Raw genomic sequence first — 17136 nt, 5'->3', positions numbered from 1 at the left:
CCACAAACTAACTGCAGGATTGATAATAAAATGAAAATATGCCATTATCTATTAAGAAAAAAAAACAAGATATATACTTTCCTAAACAGTATAAATAAAACCTTGCCAAAATATGCTTACAAAGGTAGAAGAAAATACAACGATGTAAAATTTAGGATGGTGATGATATATGCCAAAATTAATTTTCTAACTTTTCCAAATAGGGAATGATAGTTATTTATAATTAGAAAAACATAGCTGAAGTTTTTACATATAATTTAAAACGAGCCAAAGAAGTCATAACTAAGTTTATATATTTAAACTACCACAATACCCAAACTAACAAAACAATTAAAGGATCTGCAAGCAAAATCTATTAGGTATATACAGCACTGAAGTCTCAATATTTACATTAATACTATCTTACTATAAATTATCACAATAACTGATAGCATTAATCATGCTTTATTACCCTTTTTACATATTTGTGTATTTGTTAGTTTATGATTAAAAGCATTGGAATGGAGTCAGAAAGGGTTACGGTTAAAGCCCACTTTTGTCACTCAGTAGCTGAGTGTCAACAAGAAAGTTCATACTAAAGAAGTTGGTGATGATCCCAACCATAATCACCCTAAGGCTCACGCTGCTTGACTCTAACATGGATATTATAATTCTTACCTCACAGTGATACTGTGAGGATTAAACAAGATTGTGTGCTAAGCAGTTTTCATATGAGGTCAAGAATTTCACAAACAGTGATTCTTCCTATTAAAGGGAATTGGTGGAACAAGGACATGGTCACTCAAGTTTCCCTCCAAATTAAAAGAATGGGGTAAACTGCAAATTTTTCAGTTACAGAAAGTTTTATTTTTATTAGCTGAACGGGTAAGACCCATCCTTTTAGAGGCGTAACTGGTAAAGAATCATTCTCAACCCCATCTTAAGTCCCTCTTAAGGCTACTTACTTGCAATCTGATAAATATCTGGTTCTTCTCTTGCCAGCTTTTCTCTAGCAACATCAGCTATTGGTCCAAAGATGGTTACAGGCCTCAGAAATCCAGCTGCAGAGAAATGCAAATAAAAAACAGCATATTTATACCTTTTCTTTTTAACATACTGACATTAAGGGGTATCAAATTAGTCTGTAGAAAATAACTACCTTCTCGAAGAACCACCCTTTCATAAGCTGGAAACTTTGTTTGAACTGGCTGAGCTGACAAATCCTCTCTGCTTTTTCGAAGATTTCTCTTGGAGCTGCGAAGACCTCGGAATCTCCAGAAGTCAGCACGGTCTCCCCCTGCTGTTTTTGGAAGTGTGTACTGTACACTGGCTAGCTGCTCAGCTCTATACAAGAAAAGATAAAATAAAAATAAGGGTATTCAAAAAAGGGGGGCAGGGGAAGATCCACAATGAAACGAAACTTCACAATACTGAACAGAAATTCACATGCAGTAGTTTAAATCTTAATGATTACAATAAAGAGGAATTTGTACAACTAAGTCTATTACAGATATGGTAAATACAATGAAAAATAATTCTTTATATTACCAAAATTTCCCAGTAGGATCGAAATCTTCTATTATCATTTACTTAATTCATTCTTGAGAAACATCCAAGCATTCATACCTGTTCTTATTAGGGATGATTCCTCGTTCTACCTCCTTATGATTTTTGCCAATTCGAATAGCAAGCCAAGAGCCCAGTTTTCCATTGTACAAGGTATCCACGACACGGAACACCTCTCCTTTGTTAAAACTAAGTCCATACGGAGATTCTTTTTCATATTCAAAATGGGTTCTAATATAGAAAGAATCTCCTACATCTGATTCTACAATGCGACGATAAACTAAAAGGAATCAAAACACACATTATCAATACTTAGTGAGATTAAGAAAATAATCTGAAGAGAATACATTACATGAAGATGCTGCTGACAATCCTAACAATAGTATCCAACAAATGCTAAATTCTTACTATGTGTCAAGTACTGCATTAAGTATTTTATCTCACATACTCATTACCATTACCTCATGAAATGAGAACTCTTAGTACCTCCATTTTGTAGATGAGTAAACTGATGCAAGTAATTTGCCCCAAGCCACACACCTGTTTCTATTCATATCATCTAACTGACCTACAAACCTGCAAACCTTATATAGACATTTCCATATTTTAAATCAACAGTCTTCAAATGAGGGCAATTTTATCCTTTGCCCTCCCAGGGGACATTTGCCAATATCTGGAAACATTTCTGATTGTTGCAACTGTATGTGTTGAAGGGGGCAGGGAGGGTGTGGGTTAACACCATCTCATCCAGTGGGTACAAGCTAGGAACGCTCCTAAACATCTTAGAAGGCACAGGACAGACCCTAAAACACTGCATTATTTGGTCCAAAATGTCAACAGTGCTGAAGCTGAGAAACCTTGTTTTAAATGAAAAACTTATCCGTTTCACCGAAAATTAGGTTTTCTCTTCCATTAATGCTAACAAACACCTTGAGTGTACTGCTTAGAAAACATCAGTACAAAATTTCAAAGCTGCCCATATATACTTTTGTATGGTTCTCATGGCTAGTAACCAAATATAATTCTTCTATGACTTGTAAAGAACTATATGATATTTTACTTAAATTAGAACGCCATAAAGGTTGGTCCTATTAATGTGATCTGATAGTGACAGTAACTTCAAGATTCTATGACCCTAAATGACTTAAACTCTCTGAGGTTAACAAATTCATCATTCAACTTTCAGTGATTTATATTTAAAAAATGGATAAATCCCTGTATTAAGTCCTCAAATTCCACAGGTTTATTTTTTCTTCTGACAGTATCTCACCATCCTTCTTCTTTTGAGCCAATATGGTCACTTCTTCGCCTTTAGGGAGGTCAAGTAGGAAAAGGACAGCTTCTTCTCTTATGATATTTGTGAAATCTACATTGTTCACCTATTAGAATAAGATTTCATAAATCAATTTTGGCTGCTTTTTAAAAATATAAAAATATTTACATAGATATGACACAAATAATCTCAGAGTCTATCTAATTTGAAAATATCACATCTTTAATAGGGAAAAATTTATTTTATTTTGGAGAAATATATTGTAATTTACTACAAACAGAAACCAAGTAAATAAAGTGAGTTGAAGATGTAAATTCATTTAAATAGTAGTCACAGTGTATCCTGACATTAAAGATTACCTGTTGTAAAATCTAACCAATTTAGACCAAAAAAATGACTGCTAATTTCAAATATTTATTATTATCGTAAAATCTCTGGCTTTAAAATTTTATATAATTCTATGAACGTATAATACAGTCCTGCTTTTTATGAGTCACTGATAAAAGAAATCAAAAGAAATGGCATTTTTAAAAAGACAGTGTACATTGTGGCATCCCTGTAATGGCAGCTGTGTAATGCATATTCAATGTCTGCCAAGTTAGTAATCACTTCTATCAGAAGCTCCTAAGTGCCAAAATGAAACTTATCAAGATGTAAACCAGTGACTCTGTAGAGGATGATGGGTAAGTTTTCTTCTTTCCAAGTTTTGGACATTTTCCAGATTAAAAAGAAAGAAAGAAAAAAAAAAACCAACATGCACTACTTACTTTTATGACACAAAACAAAAATCAACTATTAAGAAACATTTTTTAAATGTATGCCCTGATTACTTCAAAACAGGATATGAGTTGGGTAAGAAAATAGGTCTATTTAACTTCCTTGGTATAATGAACATCATCAAACATGTTGTGTTCAAATGTTTTTGACAGAACTGGATTGAAAACAGTGCAGGCCAGGCACAGTGGCTCACAACTCTAATCCTAGCACTCTGGGAGGCCGAGGCAGGTGGATCAGGAGTTCGAGACCACCCTTAGCAAGAGTGAGACCTCGTCACTACTAAAAATAGAAAGAAATTATATGGACAACTAAAAATATATACAGAAAAAATTAGCCGGGCATGGTGGCACATGCCTGTAGTCCCAACTACTTGGAAGGCTGAGGCAGGAGGATCACTTGAGCCCAGGAGTTTGAGGTTGCTGTGAGCTAGGCTGACGCCAAGGCACTCTAGCCTGGGCACAAGAGTGAGACTCTGTCTCAAAAAAAAAAAAAGAAAAAAGAAAACAATGCAAATACCACTGGAAGGAATCACAATACAATGTCAGGTAGAAATCAGTCAGAAACGATGCCTTGCCTTTTTGACATGCTAAGTTTGAAGGGAAAGGAGAAGGACCAGATGAAAATGGCCACAGGTGGCAGTCTGAAGGGGCTCCGGAAACTGCTCAGAGTGAAAAGATTTTGATTGTGGGGTGCTCACTTGAGCAACCAAACCCAAGATAGAGACTGTGAAGCAAGAGAGAAGCACAGAGATACTGACATCCTCCAAGTTTTAGAAGAATCAGTAAAGGCGGCAGGAAAAGAACAAAAAAGATCAGAGGAGTAACAGAATGGAATGGTTATGGAATCCAAGGAAGAAAGCACTTCAAGAAGGATTATTAAAGACAGTCAAAACACTGCTAAAAAATAAAGGAAAATGAGGGTTGAGGTGGATATTACATCAATGATGGCTTACTGAAAATTCATTCTGTAGTGGTTAAGGTGAAAGCCAGAGTGTAAAACTGTATGACCACAATGACTAAAAAGAAAACAGGGAAAGGACTCAACCACACCTTTAAGAAGTTCAACAGCAAAAGGGGAGAAATAAGACAGTAGAAGATAGATGAAGAACTAGAGGGGAGGGAAAACTGAAAAAAGTGAACAAAACTGCAAGATTCTGGAGCAGACAGGAGACTAAATTCAGGACACAGGCAAGAGGTACGCTGGATGCAGAAAGAGACTAGAAGAGAGGTGGTAAAGAAATCTTGAGGTGGAGAGAGAGAGTAATAGATTTTATCTTCTGACCAAAATGAGACAGTTTATCTATCAGAAATCGAAGGGAGGTTTGGATATTTTAAAAAGAGAAGAGACAGATGAAGATGGTACTATGTTACTAAGCAATACTGCTTATGGCAAAAAAGAAAGAAAAGAAAAAGAAAAACAAGACCTCAACGACAGACTGCATCTACCCCAATCTTTCCTGACTTTTGTAACTGATGCTGTCTCCTGTAGGGTATGAAGATTCAAAGACACAGTAGTTCACATAGTTGCCCTGCCTGTGCCTGGGCCACATCTGGGGTGAAGAAGGTCCCAGAGGCTGTGTGGACAGCTTTGAGGACTAACCCCACGTAAGACGAACACCTAATGCTGTCTGCTAGCAAGTTGTGGCCCACGGCAGAGTCTTGCTAGTCCAAATGTTTAGTTGAACTTTAAAACACTATCTCGTAGATATTATTCTAGGATAAGAATAGGAACATAAGACATTTTCTTGCAGCTTCTATGAACACCAGTGAGTAAAATGAAACATCACACTGTAAAGTAAAATGTAACACAGCAGTAAACAACAATTTAATATTAATGCAGGAATGGGAAGTGACAAGTCCAGCACAAGCTAGACCTGGTGGACTCTTACTTTGAAAGTTTAATTAGTTCAAGAGACTAAACATAGATTACAATCTAATTACAACAGTTGTGTTTGATATCTTTTTCTAGAGGTTCAAGTACTTTTGAACCCATGAAAGATAAATACTGACATACCCTGAGAATTTGGTCACCTTCCTCTAAGCCTTCTTTGGCTGCAGGGCTATCTTCTAGAACACCAGCTACAAATATTCCAACATCATTTCCTCCAGCCAGCCGCAAACCCACACTATCTCCTTTTCTGAATTTTACCAATTTCATGCTGGGCCTGTTAAAACAGGTATTTCATATGAAACAGTTAAGAGAAGCTTTAAAAGTTATAGCAAACCACTACAATGAAAACCACATTCAGAAAGATAACCATCATTTCAGAAAAAGTTCCCACACACCACTAATTCACTAAATAAAATTTAGTGTTAGAATTCAAAATCAGATTTCATAACACTTTATTTTCTGATTAAAAAAATAAGTATTGGAATATTCAAATTTAATATGTAAGTATTGCTTTACATGACTAGCTTATAAAATTACCTTGTACAACGTTTTCTCAACTCTCAGTCTTGCCTGTATATGCTACATTCCCAATGGCTAAAAAATCTTACATTTTTTTCCACCCCAATTCACACCATATCATTTCTATTGAATAAACGCAAAGTCTTGTTTTTTATAAAGGTAGAAACTGAAGCACAAATTGACTAATTTTCCTAATACCATGAAGTCAAAATCAGGCTCTAAGCATTGTGATCTCTACATCCAACAGACAGTGATTTTTTAAACTTTGCAGTTGGTAAAACTCTCTTAGTAGCTCACAGAGTAGTTCACTTACTCTACTGCCCCTTTGAATTTTAAAATAAATATCTTATAATCATTCAGCCTTTCTGGATTAGTCCCATATCCAATCTCTGCCCCTTTCTTGTTAGAGAGAAAATGGAAAGAAATTGGTGGATGTACTCATCACTGTAGTGTTGAAACCTTGAGATGCTCCTAAAACAAATACCAAAGGATGCCTTAGAAGAATGGCTGGGCAGAAACAGATGGTAATTACAAACTGCCGTTTATATTTCCCTCCTAGGTTTTCATAACTACCCCACATTCCTAGCCAAGATACACTATTTTACCTATTCTGACATGAAGTGTAGAAAAAGTCCCTTTTCTCTTAATTCACTAAGTTAATAATAACCAAATTATTAGAAGCTAACGGAAAATAATAAAAAAATACAAATCAAATAAATGAATGGAGGGAGGAAAGATTTCTAGTCCTTTTAAACCAACTAGTTAAAGATCTCCTTAGCTTTTAGAATTTATAATATATTTATTTTTGATGCAGTTTCCTGACCTGGAACTAACCTTAGCTAGACAAAAAATTGAGAGCCTGTAGGTTAAATAAGGTCACTCACTGCCAGGGCTGGTGGCATCCTTGGTCTCTCCCTGAAACAATTTACCAGCTTAATCACAAATGGTCTAAGTCCCTTGGTTATGGTGGTATCCTACTTTTCCAACCAAGTCAAAAGCATTCTCACAGACTCCTCTCCTAAACCAACTGCACACAGCTCTCTGAAACATTTCCTCAAAAACTCCTGGTCCTTGGAAACCCTCTTCTAACCCTGACCAATCAATCTCATGTGACTCAACAAATGACAACAGTTGTGTGTAATTTGTACCCTTTAGTAAAATTGGGCTTTTGAAAAGTAAAAAAAGTAGACTAACTACTTCTGCCTCAAATCCATTCACTGGATTTAAATGAAAAACCAACCTTTCCTGGCTCAGCTACTAATCCTGCCCACATCTTCAAATCCTCTTTGGTATTTGTTTTTCAGAGCTCTCCCAGGGAAGTAGATCTCCCAGGGAATCTTATCATTAAAGTTTCCTTAAAGACTTATAAAAACTTCTTCGCAATTCCCAAGGAAAAAGAAAAGGACCTCACCTTCACAATTTATATTGCAAAAGTTTGAATTACCAATTACCTAATATTAAAAATGTGCAATTTTAAACGTATAATCATCACCTACTTCAGAAACTATTTCTCTTTGACTAGCTAGGTTTTGATGTAACAACCCAATTTTCTTTAGCAGAGAAAATAAATGAGAGTGGAAGGTTCCAGATCTAATCTTGAGGAAATCTGTCAATTTTCAATTACTCATATCATGTCCCTTTTACCATGGAGGCAACAAAAAACTAATCTGATGATCACGATAGTTTGAAATTTGTTTACAAAATTTGCATCTCAATTCTACCAAGCATAAAATACAAAGTAATAAAAGGTATAACAAAAACTTACTTTTGAGTTGCTAAATAATCTAGAACAGGTTCTCAACCATGGGTAATTTTGTCTCCAGGAAACATTTGACAATGTCTAGATATTTTTGGTCATTACAACCAGGCGGTGAGGGGGAGTGCTATTAGCATTTAGTGCCTAGGGATGCTGCTAAACATACCACAATGCATAGGACAGGCCCCCATGATAAACAATTATTTGGTCCAAAATGTCAATAATGCTGAGATTGAGAAACACTGATTTTTTTTTTTAAATGTGAGGACAGTGGAAAGTCGTGGAAATTCTGATGTCTGAATAGTAACCTATTTTTTATTTTTGCAATTCCTGACCTAAAAACAAGATAGGGGATAGTGGTGAGAAAGAAAACATCCAAAAAGTTTCTTTGTTGTTCTTTAAAAAAATAACCTAATCATAGTATTAACTGGTATACAAGATTTTAAAAAGTATATGCAATATGGTTTGCAATTAAATTCTCACTCTGAGTAATGCTTAATAATGGACAAAGAAGACTATATAACTTTGAAATCACATTACCGAAGAATCCCATCTTCATGAGTTGAGTTAGGTAGGACGCCATCAGATGGACTGACAGGTAAATCCACATCTGGTTGCCCAACCTGAGCATACACAGGCTTTGGTTCTAAGGGAAAAAAAATTTAAACTGTGTAGGACTCACCTCATAAAAACATGGTATAATAATTATGTAAGCAACCAGTGAAATAACCAAACAATAAAAAGACTACTAAATATATATATATGAATCATCAGCAAAAATAAGTTCAGAGAACCTGACAAGGAGCATATATATTAGAATGCATCTTACAGTTATAAATTCTGAAGTCTTTATAACAACTATGTTTGTTACATGGCCACCTGTGCTTTCCATAGCTCCAGTTGTTAGAATTTGAAAAAAATCTATTCTCTTGGTAAGAATAACAGAAGAATAGATATAAATTGTCTGTTATGACTGTGAAAGTCACTGCCTTTCCTCATTAAGGTAAAATTTGTTTTTAAATATCCATATTCCTGCCACTAACCAAGAAGAGGAAGACAGAAGATTTCAGAAGAGGAGCTGAGAGATATTAGAAACAAAATCTCTAGGCCTTTCTGGCAAATGATCTTAGAACCTTGCAGACGCTTATGTCAGTCTTCATATACAGCTTAAAGATATACTTTATAAAGTGTTTATGAAAACACTTTCTATAAGTAAAATAACTTTTTAAATTTTAGAAGTCAATCTCTAAAGTTTCTCTTTAATGAGCAATTTTGGAAAACCTTACTAATGCTAGTAACTGTTAACCATGAATTTTTTCTACCTAGAAAATAAAGAGACACCTTCATGAAAGGCTACTGATACATGCCAACCTCCCACTCATAAGGAAAATGCTGTAAGTCACATGCAGAAAAATTCACACATGGGTAAGAATAACAACTCCATATTTAAAATCCTTTGTAAAGCTTAACAATTATTTAGTCTTACTGAAAATGTTTTTAGAACTTAGCATTTTGTTATGCTTACCTGGAAGAGTAGGTGTTTGTTTCTCATTTCTTTCAACTGTAACTTCTTCCACTGTTTTAGGTGTGTGATCATCTGCATGCTTCACAGGAGTTGAGATAGCCCCAGGTTTAGAAATTCTCTCTTCCTCTCTGCTCCGGAGACTATACATTATTAAAAGAAAAAAATTAAGAGCATAAGATTGATTCTGGAAATCATTTTTAAGAGAACAGTATAAGAAAAGGCAAGACAACTTCAAAAAACAATGACAAGGGATTTGCTCTAACAGTTATCAAAATATTATAAAAACCCAGTAATTAAAACTAGAGTAGCATTACCACAGGAAAAAAACCAAATAGATCAATGTAATGAAATTGAAAATAGGCCAAACATGGTGGCTCACACCTGTAATTCTAGCACCTTGGGAGGCTCACTTGAGCCCACCCAGGAGTTTGAAAACAGCTTGGGCAACAATAAAACCCTGTCTCTACAAAAAATTTAAAATATTAGCTGGGTGTGGTGGCATGCACCTGTAGTCCCAGCTACTTGGGAGGCTGAGGCAGGAGGGCTGCTTGAGCCCAGGAGTCTGAGGTTGTAGTGAGCTATGATGACATCACTGCACCCTTACATGGGCAACAGAGCAAGCAAGATCTTGTCTCAAAAAAAAAAAGAAAAGAAAAAAGAAAGAAATAAAGAAAAAGAAAAATATCCACAGGAGCAAACTTTATTATGGAAGTGGCATTCTAGAACTGTTTAAAAAGAACATATGCATAGCAATTTTAAAAAGTTGATTTCAGATGAAAGAAATAAGGTCCTAAACAAAAAGTTTTTAAACATTTATATTATTAGTAGGAAAGGCAAGGCCATTTAAACTAAGACTCAATGTACAGAAGCCATAGTACAGCAACAAAAGTGATTACATAAAAGTTAAAAGACATGCAAATAGGCCGGGCGTGGTGGCTCACGCTTGTAATCCTAGCACTCTGGGAGCCCAGGCGGGCGGATCGTTTGAGCTCAGGAGTTCGAGACCAGCCTGAGCAAGAGCGAGACCCTGTCTCTACTAAAAATAGAAAGAAATTAGCCAAACAACTAAAATATATACAAAAAAATTAGCCGGGCATGGTGGTGCATGCCTGTAGTCCCAGCCACTCGGAGGCTGAGGCAGAAGGATCACCTGAGCCCAGGAGTTTGAGGTTGCTGCGAGCTAGGCTGACGCCACGGCACTCACTCTAGCCCAGGCAACAGAGTGAGACTCTGTCTCAAAAAAAAAAAAAAAGACATGCAAATAATTGGGAAAACATAATATTGGGTTGAACCAAATGATATGGAGTTTTGGTTCTAACAGCTCAATATTAGCAATTTCATATAATTTGACCAAACATAAATAGTAAGAGTTATATACATATAAAACTATATATTGACCTAACATATATAAAGATTTGATATTTAGAAAAATAAAGAACTATCAATTAGACAACTCAAGAGAAAAATGAACAAATACTATGAAAAGGCAATTCCCCAAAAAGGATATACAAATAGGTAATAAATATGCAAACACATTCAACCTCACTAACTAGGGAAATGCAAATTAAAATAATTAAAAATCATCTTATCACCCATGACAACTTTCACATGATAACATCAACTGCAGAGAAGGACACAGAAAAACAGACACTCATATAATGATGATAAAATAAAAATAAGTGTACAACTATTTGAGGGCAAAATAGGATTTATCGAAACAAAAAATGTAAATATGTCACACCCTATAATTCCACTTCTAGTGTTTACCCTGGAGATATACTAACATATGTGCTCAAGAAGACATTTGTAAGAATATTCAGGCCAAGCGCAATGGCTCAAGTCTATAATCACAGCACTTTGGGAGGCTGAGGCAGGAGGATTGCTTGAGCTCAGGCATTTGAGGTTGCAGTGAGCTATGATGGCACCACTGCACTCTAGCCTAGGCAACAGAGTAAGATTCTGTCTCCAAAAAAAAAAAAAAAAATTTAAATGAATAATAATAAAAGAATATTCATTCTGATATCAGTCTTAATGGCTAGGTTGTTTTTTATAAGAGGGCAGGTCCAAACACATCTGTTTGTGTGACTATAGAGAGACAATTTTTTAATGCCTAAATGATGTCATGCCATATGTATTCTGTAATGTGTGCCTCCTAACTTCACATTTTGTTTTCAAGATATTTTCATGTCTGTACATCCAGTTCTATTTCATTATAACTTATTTTAATATTTGTTTTCAATTTTGAAAACAATGTACACTTATTAGAACAAATAAAATAGACCAGGCACAGTTGCTCACACCTGTAATCCTTGCACTTTTGGGAGGCCAAGGTGGGAGGATTGCTTGAGGCCAGGAGTTCAAGACCAGCCTGGGTAACATGCAAGACATCATCTTTAAAAAAAATTTAAAAGTTAGCCAGGCATGGTAGCATGCAACTATAGTCCCAGCTACTTGGGAAGCTGAGACAGGAGGATTGCTTGAGTTCAGGAATTAGAGGTTACAGAGAGCTATGATATGGCTACAGCATTCCAGCCTGGGAGACAGTGAGATAAGACCCTGTCTCATTAACCAGGGGGTAAAAAAAAAAGAAGAAGAAGAAGAAGAAAGAACAAGTCAAATAGATCAAATCCACCAATGCCACCTCGTCCTCAGATATAACCAAACAGGCAACAGTGGGTCATGTTGGAGAGAGAATTAGCCAAACAGTAACTGAAAGGAATTTTAGATTTATCCCTACTATTTCAATTTTTATAAGAATATATTTATATATTACTTATAAAGTAAAGACTGGGAAAAAGATTCAGAATTATTTTAAAAATAAAGTTTAACTTTAAACAAATAATTTAGTTTTATTAATGCATATTATTAAGCAATCTCTTATCAGGAAAGATTTCTTCCTATGTTTTCCTCCTGAAGGGGTAAATATAAGCACTTTGTATAGTTTCTATTTTCATATTCATTTAACTACTGTGTGGAATATATTCTACTTTTAAATTATATATACTTAATGAGCTACATGTATGTAAAGTAGTCTTTTTGGGAAAAAAAAGAGCCAAGGTATTTTTTAGTTCAAACAAGGATGAGCTACTTTTAATCATAAAAGGTCAAAAGTTTTAGCCATTGCTTATGTAATAAAATAACACAATTAGCTAAGTATAAATAAATACAATTAAGCTCTAACCCCAAATTGTTAAGCTCCTCAGATTATAGAGTTAGTGCAAAATAGTGAATTATCCCTTCATTCTTTGCAGTAAAGAATACAAATGATACATTATAAATGTAAAATTATTTTAAAAAGAGGACAAAATAAAAAAACTACACAATTTTAAGAGTTCTATAGATTTCTAAAATTGTTCTGCAACACTCAGAATCTAAACTATTTGCTTATAAAAGATAATTCCAATTTATTTCTTATAACTGAAAAAAGCTTCCAAAATTTAAAATTACAGTATTTTAACTCAAATGCTCTCCCAGTAACCAATAATATGTCATTTGTTATGCAAGTAGAACTCTTACTCTGTATATCACACAAAACTCCTGCTAGTATTTTTATCTTTGGCTAATTTTTATACCCCACTGTCTATTAACTTTTTGCCCTGTGATGTAATTATTATCACTTTAAAAGCAATTAGCCTTTAAAAATAACATTTCACATGGATGAAACTCACACCATTCTATTAAGTTTTTCATACACTTAATATGTGGAAAACTTTGCTCCTTTTTTACACTTCCATTATGTTCCAAAAGATGGAGACATTATTCAGTAAGACATGAAGATCTAGAGCGGTGCTGCTTAACAGAATTACAAAGTGAGTCGCTTATGTAATTAAAAATTTTCTAGAATCCATGTTAAATAAAACAAGGTGAAATCAATTTATAAATTTTATTTAGCTGGGCACAGTGGCACATGCCTGCAGTCCTAGCTACTTGGGAAGCTGAGTAGGAGGATTTCTTGAGGCCAAGAGTCCAAGACTAGCCTGGGCAGCACAGTAAGACTTCATTTCAAAAAATATAGAAATAAATAAATTTTATTTATATCATCAATATAAATTATTTTCATATAATCAATATAAATTATTAATGAAGTATTTTACATTCTTTTTTGTGTGCTCTGCCTTTAAAATTCAATATGTATTTACAACACATCTCAATTTGGACTGGCCACATTTCAAATGCTCAATAGCCACATGTGGCTAGTAGTTATGGTGATAGGCAATGCAGATCTAGAGTTACAACAATATAAAACAAAATCATCAACTTTTTCAAACATTAAAATGTTCTATTGTGAGCAAATATGACCACTAAGTCAAGACAAAAACTGAATTTACACACATGATATCAGTCTATAATCAGTGGCAATTACTGAAAGAAACTGGTGACACTGTGATAATGAAAATACATTTTCCCCAAACAATCCTTTATATTATCTTATCCTGATGGCTCTCAAATATTTAAGCTTTAAGAAAAAAATTTTTTTCTATTACGAAGAAAGTTGACTTTACATGAAAACCATTTATGTTCTGAGTCAGACTCACACTTACCTACCATACTCTGGCTCCTACTAGCCTAAAAGGAAACTTCAGGCATTCTCAGGTACCTGCTTAAGGGCATTTTTGCTTTCCCCCAGAAGGGTAATAAGAAGACAGGTTTTGTTTTTTGAATTTTTTAACTTACACATATCAATATAAGAGTGATGATCCATTTATTTGGTTAAAAGCTCTATAAAAGACAGTTGTCAAAGATGGAGTAGAAAAGAGTCTCTGAAGAGGGTTTTTAAATTTCGCAAAAATAAACTCATTGTAAACAGAGCCTTAAGTCTTACCCAATCAACTATTGTGAACAAGGTAGCAGATTAACACACACTCAATCAGATCGGCAGGTTGTTTAAGTGAAAAAATTCAGGTGTAAAAACAGAACTGTTTGGAGCCATTTAGTGCAGGTAGAGGGTGGGCAGCTTGGTGGGTAGAGGGACCTGTAGAGACATTGCAGGAGGGTGCATTTCCCCAGCATGCTCCTGCAGTACACAGCGTGCAAAGTACTCACTGGCCAGCAGCTTGCCCCAGAGACTCTCTCATAAGGTTTCGTGGTGCAAAGTCTGATGACATACCTCCCCAGCACTGCAGAATGCAAATATCTTGCAAGTTCGTCTGGTGACACATCACAGCAAATTCCCTGCCACTCAGGGAGCTCTGGTTGTGCCCTTGCTAAGGCAGGCCTGGATCTCAGCCTGGGGATAGGTGAGGGAGCCTCTTCCTTTGGCACTCTATCTCAGCAGCAGGGGTAGTGGCTGCTCCTTATTATCTGTAGTTTTTACATTCTTTAGAGTTCTGCTTACTTCTTAATAGCCAATCCCTCATTACTCCAATCCCTGGTTTAATTTCTTTACATTAAACTTCCTCTGTTCAAAGAAACTGCTTTCTGGCTCCTGATTAGATTCTGACAGGTAAGATATGCCAGGTCACCCATTCATGATGCTTTCCCTCATACTTCTAGCACTCAAACACCTTCCCAATTAACTAGTTATGCCTATTTAAAAAATAACCATAATATAGAAAACAAACAGAAGAATATTCTCTCTAGTAAAATATCCTTTTTTAAAGCTAACTCTCTGTTACAAACTAACGACCTATCCCACAAAAACTGATTCATACATACCTTTCAAGTTCATTTATTACATAAAGGTAGGCAAGAACAATGTAGTTTAGGTTGAAAACAAAAACAAGGTACTAACACCTTTAACAATAAAAATATGCTAAGAATCTAAGTTAACCATTCTCCACAGTTCTTTGCCATTAAGAAGAGTTCAGCCTGGAGGACTCTAATACATATGAGCAAGGTATACTCTAGCTTGACTACTCAGAATGTTGCAATCACTGTTAATTCTCTCAATTTTATATGGAAACAGATTATTTACACATTGAAGTTCCTTCTTGATAGCAATTAAAAAATCAAATTAACTCTCTCTCTGCGCTGATACACAGAGAATTCTAGGCATGAGAAAGCAAGAGATAGATTCTGGGATGGTAGGTACATTGGCACAAAGTTGAAAAGAGCTGCCCAGGAATTACACCCAGAAGGCAGGGAAAATAATTATCTTAAAGCCACTCTGCCATCTTGGAAAGCTAATTTCTCACAATGTAAATTGTTCTTTATGTGTAATCTATTTTCTAGAAATATTTATGTGTGCGTGTGTATGCTTTTGAAAAAATCTGAGTACATTTCACTTTGACATGGTTTTTAGACAATAATCATGTGTTTATAGAGTTTATTCTTTTGTACAGAGCTTCTCATCTTAACATGTTCATTTATTATGACTAATCTAGTCCATTCAAATTAGAAGGAAAACAGATCTGCTATTCAAAAAGCGCAACTTTTGCAGAAAGGGATAATTTTTTAAATAGGAAACAAATGAGGAAAGACTAAGCAGGACCTTTTTCTTAATTATTGTCATTAGGCCTATACTGGAGGCAGAATGATAATTCTGTACTTCGAGTAATATTTAGAGTAAAACAGCCCTTGGATTGTGTGGTATATTTGGTGGATTTTATAGCTGGAGACCAATGTCACAATAATTCTCTTATTTACTAAGATTCTCTCAAAGGCAGTAGAGGACTGTCCTACATTTCTAAAATCTGGAAATACGGGTTTTCATACCTTTACTACTTTTATACATATAAACAAGTGAAAGTCTGTTTTTAAATTTCATATTTTATTTTTATATTGTGCTCGTAGAAGAAAATTCTCAGCTGGTAGAGTAAATAAAATTTATACTTTTACTTTTTAAATGATGGATCTAAGGTATAATATTTAAGCCTGACTTTCTGCCATTAGATTCATGATCTCCTTAGCGGTAAACTTACCATTACTGTACTCGGGTTGCCATTAAATAGATGAAAAGTGTATCAACTACAATCTTCCCGTGTCTGGCCCTTCATAAAACTTAAAAAAAGCCTCAGACTGGAATTTCAATCTAGTATAAAAACCTGAAAATTGAATATAGCAGTTGGTTTCACAAAAGTTCAAGATTGATCGTCCATAGTCCACTCACTCTGAAATGTCAGATAAAACATCTTAGCAAAAAAGCATTTAGTAACATTTCAAGTAACAAACAACATTAAAAAAAGAAGTTTACATTCTCCTTAACCCAACAATCTACTGGCTACAAAACAGAAAAAAAAAAAAAAAAAAAATCACTTCTTGGAACTCCAAATCACTCTCTCTGCTCTTGTGATCAGCCACCCAGCCCATGTTGCTGTTCTTCCAAAAGGCTGAGAGTGTTTCCAATCTCAGGAACAGTGCATGCTATGTATTATTCCAGGATGCTCTTCATCCAGCTGGCTCTTTCTTACCCATTTCAAGATGAAGTGACCTCAGAGAAGGCTTCTTCCATGAGCATGTTATCTAATACTGTGCCCTCCCACTTCACTATCACACCACCCTGACATTCTTCACAGCATTTACCACTAATGGAAATTACTTTTTCATATTTTCAAGCTTATTTATCTGCTTTCTTGATTTGGATATGAGCTCTATGATAGCAGGGATCTTGCCTAGATTGTTGAGGTTATTTATAACCATACACTGATAACACATATGTGATATCAATAAATATTTGGCAAAAGAAGAATTAGCAGGGTAATGTCCAAATTACTGGTAAAATCTTTCAACCTTCACTATAGAACATTCACTGTGCCACCTGTTGATCACTCAAAACCAACTGAATTAGTTAAAAGTTTTAAGGCTGCAGTCCTCAACCCCTGGGTCGTGGATTGGTACTAGTCCGTGGCCTGTTAGAAATCAGGCCACACAGAAGGAGGTAAGCAGCCCAGCATGCAAAGCTTCATCTGTATT

The 17136-nt window shown here is 35.1% G+C and overlaps 1 protein-coding gene across 5 annotated transcripts in view; it reads right to left on the bottom strand.

Annotated features, from left to right (window-relative positions):
* TJP1 (tight junction protein 1) overlaps positions 1-17136 on the bottom strand; it is a 96067-nt gene that overhangs the window by 26137 nt on the left and 52794 nt on the right. For all 5 annotated transcript variants that reach the window (XM_045561524.1, XM_045561525.1, XM_045561526.1 and 2 more), the window contains exons 9-15: positions 9286-9425; positions 8301-8406; positions 5609-5759; positions 2816-2924; positions 1606-1825; positions 1139-1323; positions 945-1040 (exon numbers count right to left, since the gene is read on the bottom strand). In XM_045561524.1, coding sequence (XP_045417480.1) covers positions 945-1040; positions 1139-1323; positions 1606-1825; positions 2816-2924; positions 5609-5759; positions 8301-8406; positions 9286-9425 — 1007 coding nt within the window. The remainder of the gene's footprint in view (positions 1-944; positions 1041-1138; positions 1324-1605; positions 1826-2815; positions 2925-5608; positions 5760-8300; positions 8407-9285; positions 9426-17136) is intronic.

This window comes from Lemur catta, chromosome 9, assembly GCF_020740605.2.
Source record: "Lemur catta isolate mLemCat1 chromosome 9, mLemCat1.pri, whole genome shotgun sequence".
Classification (NCBI taxonomy): Eukaryota; Metazoa; Chordata; class Mammalia; order Primates; family Lemuridae; genus Lemur; species Lemur catta.
Note: the sequence above shows the minus strand (reverse complement) of the source record. Positions and strands in the feature narration are given on the sequence as shown.